At 33.2% G+C, this 20,998-nt stretch overlaps 2 protein-coding genes across 3 annotated transcripts in view; one reads left to right on the top strand and one right to left on the bottom strand.

The window, feature by feature from the left end:
- Positions 1 to 20,998, bottom strand: part of LOC125049186 (von Willebrand factor A domain-containing protein 8) — a 38,267-nt gene that overhangs the window by 12,996 nt on the left and 4,273 nt on the right. For both annotated transcript variants that reach the window (XM_047648331.1, XM_047648332.1), the window contains 2 exons: positions 2,822 to 2,980; positions 917 to 1,256 (listed from right to left, as the gene is read on the bottom strand). In XM_047648331.1, coding sequence (XP_047504287.1) covers positions 917 to 1,256; positions 2,822 to 2,980 — 499 coding nt within the window. The remainder of the gene's footprint in view (positions 1 to 916; positions 1,257 to 2,821; positions 2,981 to 20,998) is intronic.
- LOC125049189 lies at positions 11,554 to 13,281 on the top strand. Its single transcript, XM_047648334.1, has 2 exons — positions 11,554 to 11,680; positions 12,217 to 13,281. Exon 2 carries the CDS (start codon positions 12,297 to 12,299, stop codon positions 13,212 to 13,214), a length of 918 nt encoding a protein of 305 aa, XP_047504290.1. The 5' UTR covers positions 11,554 to 11,680; positions 12,217 to 12,296; the 3' UTR covers positions 13,215 to 13,281.

Raw genomic sequence — 20,998 nt, 5'->3', positions numbered from 1 at the left:
ATTTTAATTATAATAGCTATTTTAAAACCTTATGGAGAAGTCATGAAAAATAAGAATCGAGCATGGTCAAAGAACACTTTTCAATGCTTGTGTACTACCTGTACTAGCATATGGATCTCAACTATGGAGCATACTAAAGCGCAGCATACAAAAGTACATATGTCAAAGATCGTTGGAACCATAATAAGGGAAGAAAATATAAAATAAGGAATACATCATTAAAAAAAAGGTTGCAGAGGTCACAATGAAAATAAATAAACTTAACTGTAAATGGGCATGGAACAGAAAAATGGAGCAATAAAGTGGTAAACTGGTGCGCAAGGTACAATAAACGCAAAAGAGAAAGACTATTTAGACCAGATTAAGGAAACAGCAGGTGGTACATGGCAGGCGGGCTGGTTTTGGAGGAGGCCTTTGCTTAAAAAGGCACACAGATACAGATACCGGCAAACATCTTGAACAAATGTCCTTGCCTGCGCAGAATCTATTTTTAGGTATCACTAGGAGGGGAGAGTGACGTGTCGATCGCGTGATTGGTAAATTATTTGACGGTCGTGTCCAGCGATGCGCAAACTTTTCCCCACTCCCTTGTTTAATGCTCAAGAAGTTTGCCGGTATCTATATCAAAAAATAATAAGATTTAAATTATTATTATAATATCCATTTCATCCATTATAAATTTGACGTTATGCATGATTTTGTGTATAACAAATTAATATAATCGCTCTTATATTTCTTGCAGATAAAGGGATTTTTATTTTTTGTCCCTTACCAAAAGGTAGCATTGAAAAAAAATTACGTGTTATTTTTCTGCCATAGCGGGATTCACTAATTTCACACTAATTCAGTTAATATAAAAGAATCATAACGAAATCCTTAATTAATTTAATTTCTTTTACAATCAATTAAAACTTACCAATAACACAAAAATCACCAGCACTATGACTCAAAAGTAGTTCGTTCAAAAGCCGACTCTGGTACTCTGTTTTTACGATTCCTTTCTCTTCTCTCCTACTTCTACGGTCACCACAGGGCACGGCAAACTCGCTCTTAACACCATTAATCTCCATACTAACTAAAGCCTGTTTTCCCTTAACTTCTACACAGTGTAAACTAATATTCCACTTTGGTTTCGTTTCTATGTAAAGATTATCTAATACTGTCTCAACGTTTTTAGCGTGTTCTTTCGATATGAAGGTCTTGTATGGATATAAGAAGTATAGAAGTGTATGTGGAGGGATGTTTGGGTTGTTTTTCTGAAAAAAAAATATCATAACTAGCGGAACCAGCAGACGTTGTCCTGTACATTGTCTTGAAAACTAAAATAAATACATAAAATAAAATACAAGATGTAATTAAATTATATATAAATACTAGCTGACCCGGCAAACGTTTGTTTTGCCATGTATATTATTTCTAGGAAACATTTTTATTAGTTCAATAAAAATAACTACTATCTACTATAATAAAATATAGGGGTTGATCGTAGAGGGGTGAAAATTAAGGGTTATTTGTATTTTTGAATGCTGTACCATAAACAAGTAAGTAATAACAAAAAAGTTGTCTAAAAAATAAAAATTTAGGGGTGGGATCACCCTTAACATTTAGAGGGATGAAAAATAGATGCTGTCCGATTCTCAGACTTACTGAATTTAAATAAAAAAATTCATAAGAATCGGTCGAGCCGTTTCGGAGGAGTAACGAACATTGTGACACGAGAATTTTATATATTAGATTAGATATTTAAAGGAATGTATAATTAAGTTTGTTATGGAAGAGCTGGGAACCCTGACACAGGTATTTCTTACTTAAAAGGGTTCCCAAATCTTACACATTGTAATGCATATTTACTTAAAATGTTTACACATTTAATTTATTTATTTATTTACAATACCAATTCTTGTCTACCACTTGAACTTGAGGCATTCACTCTCGTTATTAGGTGATATTAAAAAAAATGTTCCTGTCTTTATTGCTGACTTCTTATTGTTTGGCAATGTAGGTACATAGATTTTAAAGAATTCATCAAAAATTAATAAAAAAATTACCAGTATTCACTTATCTCGTATTAATTTACACGATTATAAGTATACAGTCTACGTCATTTAAATTCCATTCATTATTAGATGCCCGTTTTAATTTGCAAACTAGTTTATATATTTTCTTATAGATTATTAATAAATTACGATTCCATTTCATGCTTAACCTGAACACACACGATAATATAATAGTCTCAAGGACACGTAGCAACACGCAACACATTAAATCTATCAAAAAGACAAATAAAAACCACTTCTTATTGATTTACTAACATTAAGAACAACGCAAAGTTATAAGTTTCTATTTCTGGTAACAGCCATACATTTATCATCCTGAACAACTTCTGATTAGAATTTGTTAAAATAATATAATAATAATAAAAACTGTATAAAGAATTCATATATCGCTAGTCCCCACACTATGGACGCCCTGTGTTGTGGATAACTAGAAAACAATCATTATGTGGTACATGTTTAAAACAGTTTAAAAAAATAGTGTTACAAATTAAGAATGAGTGAGTGTGTGAATGGGTGTGTATGCGCATGTATTTGAGAGTGTAGCTGAAAGTTGTTATGATCGTGCACTGTCTGTGTTAGTTTTTGAAACCTCAAAGTCATACCAAGATATGTAGTAATGCTTCTGTAGATTCGAAATCTAATTTGGCTAGTGTAATTTCTGTGACTTGCGAATTTATATCAAGATATTTTGTCGATCTCAGAATCCATACATTTCGAAATTTTATTATAAATATATTGTTAGTGAATAGTATTAAAATAAATACCAGAATTAAGGCTGCAGCATGAAGGTTGTCTATCGGGAAGTCTGGTAAGCTGACTTCCTGTAATTCAGGACTGATGAGCGCATATGCAGCCGACATAACCTGTTCCAGCTTAGTTGTGTCTACACCAGGTACTTCTTCCTTTAATGTAGCTAAATGCTCCTGGAAATGGAATTATATTATTATTAATTATTGTACATTTTGAAGTGTTGGTTTGCAGGTGCAGGTTTTAAATTACATTTTACATTTCTCCTAAACTTTTTTTAAAAAATTGACAAAAACACAACTTAACACTACGATCTAGCCTAACTGAAGACTAATAAGTAATTTAAAAAACATCGGTTGTCTGTAAAGTCGGTTTACTGACGATAGTTGAACGTGACAACGTCACGAATCGCTCACTCAAGTAGGAGAGAGACAGATGTCGAACGCTGAAGAGCGCGGAGTCCGATTGTGCCTCTCTGTCGCTTCGCGCTCTCGCTTGCACTTCAAGCCTTAAATGGAACGCCTCAGAGCGAGGTAACGCCGCATGAGTCATGTTTTTTCGTGCGTGCAGCCGGCTCCATCGAATTATAAGACGTTGTCACGTCAAAATAACCTAATTTACCGTAAAAGATATTTCACATAAGAAAGTGTCCAATAACACTACTTACAGTCTCTATAAAAGGGTAGACATTCTTTTCTTGTGTACTTTATTTTACCCTACAATTAACATAAACTTTCCTAAAGGATAATATTAGAGTTCGTGTGTTTTAATCATTACTCGTTAATGATGAAGGGAATGTTTGGTTTTATAACCGCGGGATAATTGCGGCTAAATTGTTTCCGTGCGCGATAATGAGTTGTTTGCATGATTTCTTAGCTTTGTAATTAAAAATTGTTTTAAAAGGAGGGTTTTCGTGTACAATTCTCCTTCTTTTAAGAAGATAAATATTTTAGCAACGCACATAAGCCATGTAGGAATATGACTATGATTAGGAAAATATCATTTAGTTGTTGTTTGAAATTATTTTGTATCATTGTTTTTGTTAAATATACAAAAACTTCGTGCCATTATGCAAATTGAATATTTATATGTATATTATAAGTATGATTTAAGACTTCCAAATTTCCGTTTGTCCACAATTTTCTCTGAAATTAACATTTTAGGAAAATTCTGTGATTCGCCAAAACGCATTTCTAGATGTATAAAGGTAAATAATAATGTTGACAGGAAATCAATTTCATTTGTCTTAGGTAATATTTAGGTACGAATTTACTTAGGTAAATTTTTCCAATCATGGCTCTACCTTAAAACATCTATCTATCGTTATTTACGACTTGTACGTAGTACCCCAAGTCATATTAAGGAGGCGCATGGCTTTGAACCCCTTAAAAAAATTTAAAACTGATAATATTACATACATGATGTTAACGATATTTTCTTAATTCCCAGTGAATTACATTAGGCTAGGTTTTTTTTATCTTAAGTAGCGTTTGTGATCAAGTTAGGTTATAAAAAATTTGTACCTTCTTTCATTCATTTTACAAATCATGTTCTAATAAATTTCTATGGGGTTAAAGAGCATGCGCCACCACATTATTGCATGGTACACCATGGCCGAGTGATGATAATATGTAAAAAAACGTTTGGAGGTGGAGCCGTGATTCGACAAATTTACCATTAAAGTAACAGAGCAGTGTTGGCGTAGTGGCTTCAGCGTGCGACTCTCATACCTGAGGTCGTAGGTTCGATCCCCGGCTGTGCACCAATGGACTTTCTTTCTATGTGCGCATTTAACATTTGCTCGAACGGTGAAGGAAAATATCGTGAGTAAACCGACATGTCTTAGACCCAAAAAGTCGACGGCGTGTGTCAGGCACTGGAGGCTGATCACCTACTTGCCTATTAGATTTAAAAATGATCATGAAACAGATTCAGACATCTGAGGCCAAGACCTAAAGAGGTTGTATCGCCACTGATTTATTTTTATTTATATTAAAGTAACATAATATAAGTGCTGATTATTTTCATGACCTCCACCGGCAATACATTTATTATTTAAAACATCTTAGATAGGCAATAGTTATTTTCGTTTCATAATACATGTATTTTATAGAATGTGACGTAAATATTTTACGACCACGCATTAGTTCGAAGCGATAGCAGATATTTACCGCGAATTTATGACCGAAAACCTATACACGTACACATTCAGGCCATAAACTACCCGACACAAAACAAGATTGCGATCTTGAATACGAAACTAGTACAACTATTCCACGACAATAGATTTTCTATTCAGATTTGCATTTATAGCTGAGGTTAGTGAAACTAGGGATTTAGATTTAAAGGATAAACGTATATTGTTTATTTATCTACACTTTTTATAATTTCTTGAAAAGCCCCAACGTTAACTTGCTGCCTCCACGACACTCTATCATCAGCTTGTGTTAGTGCATTACGGATGTTGTTCTGAACACTATAATTAATTTATTCCCGTTGAAAATTTTACTTAAAGTTAATTTTTCAACAAGTTAAATAATTGTTAACTAACGAAATTTTCTCGAACAACCGTCTTAATTGTAAGTGAAAAAAAATGTTTAAATAATGGTCGTAAAAATATTTCGCTTCGTAGAGCCTTTCTTACATACATACTTAACAAGATCGTGCCATAAAAGTTAAAAAAATATTTATACTTTGTTTATAACAATTTTTTTACTTAAACAAAAACTTAAAAATCCATGTAATGATGTTAAAAAAAAATTTTTTTTTCTAAATCATCATATAATCGTTTTTTTATTAATACAAGATATTTATTGATTTGCAAAAAAAAAATTCCCGCCATTTGTTGATACATTTTTTTTAAACAAATTGATTAAATCAATATTTTTAAAAAAAAATTTAACACAACTTTATTACATTAAAAATTTTATGATTTTTTAAAAAAAAATTTTTCCTTAATAACAATTTTTAATTGTTTATAATCGTTTTTTTAAATTTTCTATTGTTTAAATAATTAGTTAAGAAATTTTTTTTTTCCTGAAAATCATAATTGACAGTCTTCTATAAAGTAACAGAAAAATTTTTTTTTTTAATCAACAATTCTATTGTTTATTAACTTACCAATTTGTTATAAACAAATATTCAACCTTTGTTTATTTTTTTTCTAAAACTTCTAAAATTAACAAAAACAACCATATATAACAAAGTGTAGAAAAATTTTTTTTTAATTTTAAATAAAAGTAATATTCATGATAATCAAAAAATTTCCAAAAAATTTTTTTCTATACTTTGTTATATATGGTTGTTTTTGTTAATTTTAGAAGTTTATATATAAAATTTGTAATGTAATAAAGTTGTGTTAATTTTTTTTTTAAAAATATTGATTTAATCAATTTGTTTAAAAAAATTTTATCAACAAATGGCGGGAATTTTTTTTTTGCAAATCAATAAATATCTTGTATTAATAAAAAAACGATTATATGATGATTTAGAAAAAAAAAAGGGTACGTGTACTTATGTACGCGCGTAAGAAGTTTTACTTCTTTGGATTTCTTTATTTTTTTCAAAATATTAAATAAATAGTAACAAATATTTAACGTTAATAATGTAATAATATTTAGTATATTATTAAATTATTAATTAATATTAATAATTATTATTATTTATTATTTTATTATATTATTCATTCAATATTTAATAACTACGTATGTTTCATAACCTTTTAACTAAGTAACAATAGGTCTTTGTGAAAAAGCATTGCTAAATTTCTTTGAAAAAATAATAAAAACTCCTTTATTTGTTTAAAAGGTAAATGACAAATGTCATTATGGTCATTCAAAATTCTTGGCATACGAACTTCACGCATATTCTATTTCTTTTTACTTGTAGATTGTCTTATTCCTATCTCGCTCGCGCACGCTATAATCACACTCCCAATTTTGTGTCACAGGTGCGCGCGCATCGTAAAATTTCACTCTCATAAATTTTTCATAACGCGCCTAAAGAAGTATAACTTCAAAATTTTTTTTAACATCATTACATGGATTTTTAAGTTTTTGTTTAAGTAAAAAAATTGTTATAAACAAAGTATAAATATTTTTTTAACTTTTATGGCACGATCTTGTTAAGTATGTATGTAAGAAAGGCTCTACGAAGCGAAATATTTTTACGACCATTATTTAAACATTTTTTTTCACTTACAATTAAGACGGTCGTTCGAGAAAATTTCGTTAGTTAACAATTATTTAACTTGTTGAAAAATTAACTTTAAGTAAAATTTTTAACGGGAATAAATTAATTATAGTGTTCAGAACACACCATAATTTTTTCAAATTTAAAAAAAAATATTCAATACCTTAAATAAATTAATTAATGTGCCGTAGTCGCTTTTGACGCCACGCGCGAATCCTAAAAATGTCAACCGCAGACCTATTTTCAGCGTTAAATTAACATTATAAATAATGGAGATAGAGTTCTGGGAGTCAAGAGTTTTTTATTAGAAATTTCCTCCTCTTTCAGAATCTTTATTGAAATTTCTTAAATATTAATAGTTTATTAAATATTGGCAAAAAACTAAATGCCATTATTTTTTCATCTTTAATGGTCTATAACTTTTGCAATTTATTATGTGCTAATACACGCTTTTAGCACATTTTTCTAGACGTCATTCCGGATGAGCTATCGCACATAATTTTAAGAGTAGTATCTCTATTTTGTTCCATTTTCAACTTGTCGACTAGACTACCTGCTCTATTGATAACAATTGCACACTTAAGCAAACAATATTTTAATATTGTATTATAACTTAACTAACATTCAACACAAGGCCTCACTTTATTATACAACGCTAATGTTTTCTATTTTCGTATTTGCGTCTAATTTTCCACAAAGATGCTATCGCTAACTGAGCAAACTTCGAAAATCGGAAACTACTCATTTGGGCTCAATAAAACTTAATGTTCCGTGCGAAATAGCAGTTTGCTTTCCCAAATTTACATAAAAGTTTACACTTGCTAAGTTTGTGGTAAGTTGCAGAGCTTTTAATGCTTTTGAGAGGTTCATTTTGTATCTATAATAAACAGAGCTTTAATCTGTTTTATGTTATTACTAATATGCAAAGTAATTTAATGTATGTATTTGGAACGATTATTTTACCCTGCGATTGTAACGTTAGTAATACACAAATCAATGGAAATAAACAAGCTTTATACCGATATAAAATGTATACTATTTTCTGATGACACTACACTTATAATAAAAAGTAAAAACGAACAAGACTTAAAAAACAACTTAATTAAATCTCTAGACGACGCCATTAACTGGATGAATTCCAATAATCTACAAATAAACGACCAAAACTAACATAATCCATTTTCAGACATATAACTCTAAAACACAATTAGACTTACAATATAAAAGCAATAAACTAGACAATGAACGAGTGTGTATTTTTAGGTATAACGATAGATAAATTTTGTAGTTGGAAGGCACATATTGAAAAATTACAGAACAAAATAGACAGTTTTGTTTTTGTGTTAAAACGACTAAGGGAAACTGTTAACCATGCTACGGTATTAGCTGCTTATCATGCATATGTTTCATCTATACTTAGATATGGAATTATAATTTGGGGAAATTCAGTCGAAGTAAATAGGGTATTTAAGGCTCAAAAGAAATGTATTAGAGCAATTTGTGGAGCAAACTGTCTTGATAGTTGCGTACCTTTATTTAAGAAGCTCAAAATTTTATCTCTTCCATGTATTTATATTTTAGAGATATCCTTATTCGTGCACAGAAATATACATATTTTTAAGTCGAATGTAGAAGTTGAAGTAAGAAGTAGACATGGGAAGAAATAGTTTCGGAAAAACAGCTTTTGTATGGCAATTAAAGTCTACAATAAATTACCAAAAGATTTAAAAGATCTTTCGTCTAAATTCTTTAAAAAGCGACTTAGTGAATTACTTTTAGAAAAAAATTACTATTCAATAGATGATTATTTGCATGAAACACCGTAATTGATATAAAGCTAATGATGTGATGTATATAATATAATAGACTAGATAATATAAGAATTGACTTTGAATAATAATGTGAAATACTTTAAGACAAATTTGCGCGCCATCATGTGTGGCAGAATATGCGAACGATTTACGATTGTATCACCTTAACATTTTGTACCATATTCTTGCAAAAAATAAATTATTATTATTATTATTATAAAAACGTTTTTATTCCTCGCATTTACAATAAATTTTTCAAATAAACAATCCCGACGTTTCGCGTGTGTCAACTGTGGCCATTTGTGTAAAGCACGCGAAACGGTTAATTCGAGATGATACTTAGTTTAAAGTATTTTTCTATTAAAATCCGCTGAATTCAGCTGCAGGAGTCTTCTGTCTCTGAGTCTCTTTTTGCCACTGCAAAACGAGACTCAGAGACAGAAGACTCCTTTGTCATGAAAGACTTAAACAATGTGAGGAGTTCGTTCGCTTGGGCTCCATGGCGAAAAGACATAAAAAGTCCCAGCCGAAAAGCCAGTAGACGCATCATGATAGCAAATCGCTGCTACTTTGGCCTTAGTAAATATTTCCGATCACAACTTCTCAGAAAGAATACCAAGCTTGTTCTGTACAAAATCGGCTGCGACTAGTGCTTCCTTATGGTTCTGAAACCTGGGCTCTTAGGTAGAAGGACGAGCTTGCTCTCCGTATTTTAGAGCGGAAGATTCTTCAAGAATTTTTGGTATTCGCTTAATTAAGAACGATCCTTGACGACGCCAAAATCGTTATATTCATAAAATGCAAGTGACTCAAATGGTTGGGACATGTGCACCGAATGGCGGGTGACAGAACCCTGAGGTCCTTACTGAACTCAAAACTTGATGGCAAGAGAAAACCCGGTAGAGGCTGCATTGGTGAGATGGAGTTGTCAAGGATAGTCAATAGAAACAATAGGTGTTCGAAGTTGGAAGCAAGAAGGAAAATTGTGATGGCGATACTTGCGGAGACTAAGGCCTATAAGGTGCTGATGGGGACAGCCATTGATGAACATGAGTTCAGCTTAGTAGCGATTTTAAATCATCAGTATTATTTTCCATTAAAAAATAATCTTTATTTTCCATTAAAACTTATATTTAGAAGCGGGTACTACAAACGTGTCATAATCTTCCATCAGCACCATATTTCAAACATCAAGTAATTTTGAATCTAAGCATAATAATGACCTACTTTCGTTCCCAAAAACTTTGCGCGTCGCAAAATATTAATGGCCCATTAAATTCCCCTGTCGCAATAGCGTGCTCCCAGGACGCCATTTTACGCTGGATTAAATTATACAACTTTAAACCTCATTTCGACACATGTGATTTATTACTTTTACAAAGATATCTTATGAGTTGCCAATTACCAAAGGTCGGCACACAATCTCCGAAACCTCAACGTGATCATTGACTTGAAACAATTGCTCCGCTGACTTGACTTCATTCTATTCATTCTGGAGTGACTACCAAGTTTGCGCGAAGTATCTCTTCTGAATCTCACCCCAGCACTGGTAGCAATGTATATGAAATAGATATACTAAACGCATATACATAAGATTTTCTTTGAAGACGTAGTTGCAGTTATCAAAACAAAGAAATCATAGTAATTTTTAATTTCCGTCTAAATATCCGCATAAAATGTCACAGCTACGAAAATAAATACGTTCACTGAACTTTTAATTGTCGTTTTGCTTTGAACTTAGTGCAAGCTTGCATGATCTAATCCAACTGTGAAATATAAGGTTAGACTTGGTATACAATGAGCGCAAATGTCGCAGAAAAAAATAACGTTCTAAATTAAAATTAAATAAACCTCACAATGTATAAAAAAATTTAATGAAATATACAGTGTGACCTCTATATAACGATACTCAATGAAATATGCATCTTTTGACGTTACAAAGAGTTGTCTTTAAATGGAAAAAATAAAAATTTTAATTGAAAAATCTGTAAACAGCAAACTTCTACGCTATTAGCTTTCACGATCGGTCCCAAAATAGGCATATTAAGAATTATATGCCTATTTCTTATTTTCCATCGTCCTTTGCTTATAGAGTTTTTCTATAATTTTCCATATTGTGGACACGGCAGAGCGACTAAATCTACCAACATAAATTATCTTCTCTCCCGCCTCTATTGCGCGTATCAGTAAAACTTTCGTTAATACACAGTAAATTTCACTTATTTGCCATGTTTATAGTTTGAAAGTTTGTGAGCAACTAAGAATATGATAACGTATTCATGACTTATACTAACAACAGTCTGTCTACAGTTGAACCAATCTCAATTTATAAACAAAGGAACGCATTTCTTAGAAAGTTCGGTGATAATAGAAAGAACAATGTTATGAAATTTACTATTAAGTTTGTTATGGAAGAGCTGGGAACCGTGTCACAGGTATTTTTTATTAAAAGGCTTCGCAAATCTTACACATTCTAATAAAGACATTTTTATTTTTTTACTTATAATTTATTTAAAAATAGAAAATTATATGGTAGCTTATTATTGTATATGGTATTAGTGTACAGATGCTAGTACACTTTTGACACATTTAGAATTTACTTTTGAAGTTTATATTTGTTTATATGGTAAGTACACATTTTTGAAAAATCTATATTTTTAGAAAGGTCTCATTGTACCATTAACTTTACGTGAATGTTTACGACAAACCCAGGCGGGGTCGCAACGATCAGTTACATACCGCAAGGAATTCCGTACAGTCGTTTTATAAAAGAAAACTCACCGCGAAACTAAAAAACACGAGTTAATATTTTCAAAAGACTTTAATATATAAAAAATGCTTACAAAACTGATAGAATATAAGCATTTGTTGACTGTAAGTTAATTTTATAAAAAACATTCTTTTTCACTTTTTAATCTACTAGACTAGTAAAAAATTTGGAATAAGTAAATGAAAAACTCATTACATTAACTTACATTACAAAAAATTCCATTCCCCCAATTGTGTGAAGGTTGAAACGCAATGTGTTGTCACGCTTCATATCAATTAATAGTAAAAGCAACAGGCAGCAATCAATTAAACCCGTTTCCCTCATTAAAACTTCCAACTACAACCACAATAAACGATGTCGTTACCGAGTTCATTCAAATCAAATCAAAATACGTTTATTCAATTTAGATGCTTCTTAGAGCATGCTTATGAATGTCAACAACGTTTACAAAATTCACGAAAGAGCAAGACTACGCCATCCGTTCGCAAAACTACCAGGAGGCCTTGTTCTGAGAAGAACGGGCAAGAAACTCAGCAAGTTTTGCCCTCCCTTTACATTACAATTACACTTACATTATTTTGCAGACAGTTTCCCGCCTGATAAAATGTATTACTTTAAACTATGTATCTCAAATTCACAGGCACAAATCAATGTATCCAATACAAATGGGTTCACTTCTTCGGTATCGCGTGTATAGATGCTGTTACTGGGTGGTGTAATATGCCAGCGCTCTGGCAATCGTCTCAGCGACCTATGTACATAAGGACCGTGTGGGTTGACGGCTTCCGCCACGCGATACTAACCCACGACGATCCCTGCTACCTCAGATTGAGCGCAAAACGAAGGCCTTATTCAACAGCCAGCACGCAGAAGCATACAAAATCACGAAACTCACGACTCAGTCATACCAACGACGAGCTAGAGGACTGCTTGAGATTGCAGCTAGTAGTCACTAACGAAAGAAATGAAGAATCTAGTGTAGAAAAACTACATCTATCAGACGTTAATGATTCTGAAGACGAGCTAAATCCAACACCACCGTTAACCGAAGCCGATACAGCTCAATTCGAAAACATGAAAGCTGTAAAAAGTAACCGCACAGCGAGAACCGATGTCAAAGAAGACACCCAACTATGTGACAGAGTTCTGCAATGGCTGGATTTAGCGGGAAAAGTTGAACTTCTAAAAGACGAGAACGTTGAACGAATGGCCCAACCACGTCACAGTTGGCCCGAAATTCAAAAACGTAATTTACTCAAATCGAAAACATCAGCGGATTTGAAAGCGAGAGAGCCGAAGCATACAGAGCCAAAAAGTGGCCCAATCGATCGACATATTTACGTGACAACAAATACGATCGAGAACTACGCACGACAGTCACGAAATGCAAAAACACGACAGGATTCAAAAGTGAGGGAGAGAAAGGTGAGGGCGAACATCGCCGAAACTCGATTGAAAGTGGCAACCGAGAGAAATGCAGTGGAGAAACAGTATGCAGAGTTGGTTAGTAAGAAATTAATACCGGACGTTGGCAAAGTCAAAAAACAAGTACATATATTTATGCCCGAAGCTCTACCAAAGCGTAACGATTCGATCATAACTAACAGAACGCAAAGCATACTTTCACAGAAATTTTAGTGAGACAGAAATTTTTAAACATCTTTTTCATAAATGTAATTTAAATTTTTTAATTCAATTTTGTATATTGGTAGAACGAAAAATTAAACTTTTTCGCGCATTGTTATCTAATATCAATGTTCACGATTTAAATGTTTTTTGCAATATAATGTATTTACTATTTCGCAGTTTTAATCAATACCTACTACAATTATTTAACGCAAGGTAAAATTATGGGAACTGTATCAAACAAATACTCAAAACTAGTAATTTGTGTATTTATGTATGACTAGCTGACCCGGCTAACTTCGTTCCGCCTAACAGTCTAATAATATCGTGTTAACTTTAGTTAAACTTAATTCAGGATTTCATTAAGGTAATACAACTTTTTTAGCAAATACAGAAATGTTTTATTGCCTGCCATTGCGAAAGAAGAATGACAGTTTTACACATTAGGCACTGCATGCTGAATGTTAAAGCACTTTCTGATATAAGTACAACATTTTTTATGCATCTCTTTATTCGCTTCAAGACATTGATATACAAAAAACCCAAGATGCACAGTCTCATATAAAAGTAACGCTCGAAAGTGTCCCGAAACACTATTTCTGTCCATAACAGTATATGTTACAAGCATATATTATTGCAAAATCAACCTTACGCGAATTGCTTAAAGTTGTTATTACAACGCAGTGTATACGTACTTAAAACAATAAAATTTTACGACCGACCGTGGTCGGTAGGACAAGGTAGTCAAGTAGTGGGTCCGCGAAAAAGGGTTTTTAAAAACTTAAAGTTAAAATGAGTACAACCGGTCCGATTTGAGGTCCGTTTAATACTAAATATTACAAGTATTCTATTATATTTATATCCTATTCTTAAAGGCCTACGTGACCGTTGTGCTGACACATTGTTCTCACGCTCTACAAGGAAACGTTACTTAGTAAGAACTAAGAGTGGTTCGTAAATCATGTAAGAGTGGTTCGTAAATCATGTAACAGCACTTCGGCTATTGAAATATAAAGGATCTTTGTACTACTATGTTGCAATGGTTTTTGTTTATATAAAATATAATTATCCTATGGTGGTGACACACGGGATTATATAACTCCTCCCTCCTTAAGAGCGAAATTATCAGGGGATTGCACATGCAAATTCTGATTATTTCGCCACTGCAACATATTAATAATATTATTTTTTATAAAAAAACACAACAATTAGCAAAATACAATAAAATAGTGCCTAAACTAATGCTTTTCACTTTCACTGAATTGCCCATTTCACTATCACTTTCTCTGTTAAGTTGTTTCGGCATGTAAGACATGTGTTGCAGGTCACTAAGGTCCATTCCTTGTATGTTTACTGGATTCTGATTTTCCTTAAAGTTCACTGGTGGCTGTAACTCCAGCAGTTTAATGGATGGGATACGTTCTGATGTCAGATTTTCTCTTCTATAATTACTGTATTCTGGTAACAGTGGGATGGGTTTTCCTTGAAGGTCATCAACTCCTCAATGCATGTCGTTTCAGGATACGGTGCCCCTGTTTTCTTGTGTGCAGAGATAATTTTCCTCAGAGACTTGTTTGCAAGGCTGTATAAGCGGTAAGTATGTTACACCTTTCACCAGGATATAGGGATATTTAGGAATGATTATTAAGGTTAGGTTTTTAGGGTCATGAAAGATAGGTAAGGGATACATTCTATTATAACTATAAGTTGAATTGGCTATTAAAGCTACGTCTAATACAAAGGTTATTTTTCTGTCTATCATGTATGATTTAACATTAATCGTATCTTTCTAATTCGCTTATTTTTATATAAAGCGTTCTAAAATTACTTACAAAAAGATTATATAAACTTAAAACATATGTAGAGTATACTGCATTATACTTATGTCTTTTAAATTTTTTTATTTTTTACATGTTTTAGTCTTTCGTCCATAATTTTGAGTTATTGTGTAATATTTCTGATGAATTAGTTGAGTCCATCTAACATTTTGGAAACCGTTAAACGCTTGTTTGTGGAAATTTTGTTGATTACCTAATTGATTTATTAACTGTTCATATCGTTGAGCATCTTCCTGATCTAAGTTTCCAGTTATAATTTTAATAATAGAGCCTAGAGGGTTCAATATTCCTCTTCGTACTCGGTGTGAAGGGATTATTTGCCTAATTTTTTTTTTAGTAGTTATTCTTTCCAAATACTCTACTTGTTCCCTTATTCCTAAAAAATCTTTAAACTAAGGCTTATCATCACTTACTATCTTACTAAAATTACTATATTTCCTATTGTTTTATTCTAATTCCATCAGTAGGCCATTTAAATCTAATACTTTAAAAATAAGCCAGTTATCTTGTTGGATGAAGGCTGTTCCCTGTCTTACGGATCCCTGAATTGTTTTCAACCTTTTGAAGTTGAAGGCCCAAACTGGGGCTCGTGAGTGTCATCATGATCACTAAGCACCACCTTTGAAGGTCGTTTTATGTTTTTAATTGGTACCTTTTTGTGTTTACCTCTAATTGTAATAGGGATGGTGTTTCTTTCAGGTTTTCCTGTAACTATGGCCTTTTCAAAACAAGGTTTGTCCTTACTTCTGCGAGTGTTTATTAATTTTGTGAAAATGGTTTTCCCTTCTGGTAACGGGACGTCGGATTCGGCACCGCGTTTTTCTCTAGAGTTTTCCTTAAACGTTAACATTTTATCAGATATGTATTTGTATAAAACTTTTATTCTTTTGGCGTGGTCTTTAATTAATTTTTGCAAGTATTGTTTCTCGAAGTCTATATTGAATGGGTTTTCAGAATCTACATGGCCAAACACTACTTCAAACGGTGTTAAAGTTGTTACAGTATGAATCGCATTATTATATGCCATGATAGAGTAGGTCATAATAGATGCGGCGTCGGTACATTGTTGTTCGTATTTTGCCAGTCTGTAAATTTCGATTAAGGTGGAATGAAAACGTTCAACTATTCCCATTGAATTAGGGTTCCTAGGCGTGCCGATATGTATTTGGATTTTATAGAGTGACATCATTTCTTTCAATAGATCGTTGTTGAATTCAGTACCAGGGTCGCAGCTTATTTTCTTAGGTATACCGTAAAATGAAAAGTATTTTATTAGTGCGCGGATAACGTCAGGTGTGCCTTTACTAGGAATTTCAATCGCCTGTCCTAGTTTGCTAAAAGCGTCAACTAAGGTGAGGTATGTTTTTCCTTCGATACTAAATATATCTATAAATAATTCCTGGAATGGGGCATCTTGCGTTTGAGTTAACTGTAAATATGGTTTCAAAGGCTTTCGGTCATATTTCATTTGTTTACAGGCTTCACAAGAATTAATTACTGCTGATATAGTTTCTTTCATGTTATTCCAAAAGAAGTGTCGCCTGATGTGTGTAAAAGTTTCTTGAATACCTCTGTGACAGGTTTTTCCGAGATGAAATTTCAGAATAACGGCTTTCTGTTCATTTTCATCGTCAATAAAAACGATTCTTTCCGTACACTCATAAAATTGAATTGATCCACCTTTAAAAAGCCTAATTACCATGTTGCTGAATTGTTTGCGATGTTCCGTATTTTCGAAATATATAAAATATTTCTTTTTGGGTTTTATGTATTCTTTCAGGAATTGTTTGATTAAATTTTCATTATCTATGGGTAGAAAAACTTCTAAGATTCTTTGTTTTTCACGGGACACGTCACGAACTTGAATGCTGTTTTTATACCATTGGAAAACTAATATTTGGTTAGGCTTCGAATCAATTGCTTCGTTTAAAATAGGAATACCGTGTGACTCAAGGTCTTGTGCTGAATGTATAGTTTCAGATTTACTCGAAAGAGATGGAATCGGGTTTGTAACTTTTTCGAAAGATTCATTGGATTTTTGCGAATCTATGTCTGAAATAGTGATTGTATGTTCAGAGTCAGTAATTGAAATTGTTCTTGAGTCTTGTGAATCGCGACGCAATCGTTTTTGTATCTCCTTATTATCACAGTTTACTTTCATGGATTCTTTATCGGATAATGCGTTAATTTTAATACGAGATAAAGCATCAGCATTACAGTTTTGTTTCCCTTTTTTGTAGACTACTTCGAAGTCGTAGTCCAGTAGATTTAACCGCCAACGGGTGAGTTTACTACTGGGTTCCTTAAGAGAATGCAGCCACGCTAAAGGGCGGTGATCTGTGTAAATAATGAACTTCTTCCCATAAAGATAGGGGCGGAAATGTTTGATAGCCCACACAATGGCTAGAAGCTCACGTTCAATCGTGCTATATTTAGATTCAGTTTCAGTGAGGGTTCTGCTCGCGTAAGCAACGGGTAAGTCGTTGCCTACTATGCCTTGAGAAAGTACAGCACCTAAGGCTATTTGTGAAGCATCGGTCGTTAGGATAAAGGTTTTTTCTGTATCTGGGTATTGTAGAAGAGGTGCATTTGTTAATAGTTCCTTACACTTTTGAAAGGCGTCAATATATTGTTGATCTATTACAATTTTATTACGTTTTTTTAAGCAATTTGTCAGCGGCTTTGTGATTTTAGCGAAGTCTTTTATGAATCGGCGATAATAACCGATAAGGCCAAGAAAACTCTTGATTTCAGTTGTGGTTTTTGGTAAAGGATATTTCAGGACTGCTTGAATTTTATCATCATTTGGTTGCAAGCCATTTTCTGTAATCTTGTGGCCAAGGTAGAGAACTTCTTTACATAAAAATTCGGTTTTGTCTAATTGTACTTTTAAGTTTGAGTCTCTAAGTCGCTGAAAAACTGTTCTTAATTTATGTATGTGTTCCTGTAAGCTGGCTGAAAATATGATGACGTCATCAAGATACACCATACAATGAATGTTGTGGAGACCTCTGAGAACGTTGTTCATTGCGCGCTGAAAAGTTGCAGGCGCAGTTTTTAAACCAAACGGCATACGCGTAAATTCGTAATGGCCGTTCTGTGTACTGAACGCGGTTTTCTTTCTGTCTCTTTCTAAAACTTCTATTTGATGGTAACCTGAAGCTAAATCAATTGTACTGAAATATATAGCTTTTCCTAGTTTGTCTAATAAATCTGTTATGTTTGGCAGGGGGAATTTGTCATCGATAGTGATCTCGTTTAGGCGGCGATAGTCGATTACCATGCGATACTTTCTCTCACCAGAGGCATCTAACTTCTTGGGAACCAGGTGAACTGGTGCACTCCAGGGAGAGTGTGATTCCTGTATTATGTTATCTTGCAGTAATTTTTCTACTTGTCGATTAATTTCGTCGTTTAAAATCGGGGGTAATCTATAGGGTTTTACATATATCGGATCTTCATTTGTCGTACGTATCTCGTGTTTAACTTGGTTTGTAAATGACAACGGTAATTTTTCAGTATAAAATATGTCTCGAAACTCGTAACATAAATGTGATATAGCTTTTCGCTCTTCATCATTCATATGATCAAGGCGGACTTTATTAAGATTTTCTTTTAGGATTTCGTCAACCTGAATGTCGTCTGTAACTGTGTTGGAGTAACACATGATATCGTTTTGTTGAAAGGGCTGGACATTAAATGGTTTTTGAAATGTAATTGTGACAGTTTGGTCAGTTAGATTTTGAATAACTGTTGAAGCTTGATGATCTATGACTTTCACAAGAGCTGAAGGCATGCGGATGCCGGTACCGAATTCTGTATATTCAATTAGGGCTTCACCGTTTTGTAAATTAGTTGGAATTTTAACGCGGGTTTCTGAACGTGGTTCAAGTACGATTTGACGAGAGGGGCTATAAATAATAGGTATTACTGTGTTAGGTGTTATTAACAATTGATTTTTCATGTCTACACTTGCCTGTAATTCTGTCAGTAAGTCGGAACCAATTAAGCCGTCATAATTTTTATCTATAGAATATAAATAAAATTTATGTTTGAGCGGACTCTGAAACGTTTTCAGTAAGGGAATGTGTATGACTTCATTATGTTTACTTCGTGAGTGAGTGCTTATCACCTCGAACGGTTCTTCGTACTTAAAATCAGAAAAATAAAAGTTTGCTATATCAGGGCTCATAAATGATCTAGTAGAGCCAGTATCTATCATAAATTTTGCGTCAATTTCGGGGATATAAATATGTGGTAATTTATTTACCTTTTCCGTATTAATTTGAACTATGTCGGGTTTATGGACGAGGCTTCTGTATGAAAATTTTCGGTTTCAGTTTCCTGTGAAGTATCAGGGGTTTCCTCTGTGGGTACATATTCGACCTCGGGGTAATATTCATGGTTCACGGTATCGTCGTAGTTTTCAGGGTAGTATTCTGATTCGGGGAAGTTTACATAATCGTCCTGCAGTTGATTATAAAATAGTTGGTTCATATTAGTGGGTCTTTGAGGAGGAGCTGTCCTCATAGAAACATCAGTTTTTAACGCACTATTTAGTCTATACGGTTGTTGTGTTGGTTGAATGCCAAATTTAAATTGATTTGGTGGATTTTGAAATCGCTGAAAGTTTTGGTTGGGGATTCCAAATTTGAATTGATTCTGTTGGAAATTAGGCCTATATCCAGTCGGTTGAAATTGTGGCCTATGCCAACCTGTGGGCTGAAAGTTGGGTTTATATCCTATAGATTGAAAATTTGGCTTGTATCCTGAGGGTTGAAATGGTGGTCTATAACCAGTGGGCTGAAAGTTAGATTTTAATGCTGTATTTTGGGGAATGCCAAACTTAAAATTACTTTGTGGGGCTTGTTGCATCTGCGGTTTAAATTGGGATGGATTCACAAATGAATTATTTCGAAGATGTTGGTTATTTAATTGCTCTGGGGATGACATCAGTATGGATGGTTTTTGTATATTAGACCTTAACATAGTGCTATGGGCTTGGTACTGGTATTTGAAGTTGACCTCTTCTAATACGATGGAGAGGGCAGCTTCAAGGCTATCACATCCTTTTAATCGTACGATTCTAATTAAGTCCTCGGGAAGATTGTATAAGAATACATTCTTCGCAAGGTTTGAGTAGATTGTGATTTTACTCGCTTTTAAATGTTGGTCTGTAAGTAAGTTTACTTTCGCAATTAACGAACTTTTAACATGTTGAATTCGATTACAGAAATCGATGTAGTCTTCATTGTTTTGTAATCTCATAGTTTCTAATTCAATAGCAATGCATTCCTCCGAGCGAGGATCGCCAAAATGTTGAATCAATAATGATTTTAATTCTAGCCATGTTTTAATGTCCCGTCTCTCACTAACTAACACTGCAGCCTTGCCTACTAACTTGCTAGTTAATAAATGATACAGGTATAATTCCTGCTCCGGGTTGTTAACGCTATTGTAAACGGTAATAACATATTCACATTTGTCGATAAAGGTGTTAAGTAATTTTCCGTCTCCATTAAAGAGCGGGATAACACATGAGAATTCACGTGGCAGTATCTTAATTTCCGTCATTTTTTTTTTTTTTACAATTACACAATTACCCAATAATTATGGTTCACAGAATTTGATGTGAATCTAAACTTATAATTAGGTACACTTACTTTAGGGGTTGCAGAATTTCATGCACTAACCTACTTACTTCTATGTTTCTTTAATTAACTTATTACAATTTACGTTTATATCAATTTAACTCTAACAAAGTCTTAAAACTATCGTTAAGATGAGAGATGTCGATCTCAAAATAACAAAAGAAAAGTGGAGAGGGCTGGATTTGAAAGGTGAAAAGGTGACTTACCAGTACATCGCTGCCTCAACACTCGCACAAAACACCCTTAACGCTTTTGGATTTGCGTTCTTGACAAATTTATTTGTTCTTTTGAATAGCCGTTTTTAGCA

The sequence above is a fragment of the Pieris napi genome, chromosome 4 (genome assembly GCF_905475465.1).
Source record: "Pieris napi chromosome 4, ilPieNapi1.2, whole genome shotgun sequence".
NCBI classification, from domain to species: domain Eukaryota; kingdom Metazoa; phylum Arthropoda; class Insecta; order Lepidoptera; family Pieridae; genus Pieris; species Pieris napi.
This window is presented reverse-complemented; position numbering and strand designations above follow the sequence as displayed.

Bases quoted from the DNA above. Each gene is read 5' to 3' on its own strand.
- LOC125049189 (XM_047648334.1), top strand. From the start codon at position 12,297: ATGCCAGCGCTCTGGCAATCGTCTCAGCGACCTATGTACATAAGGACC.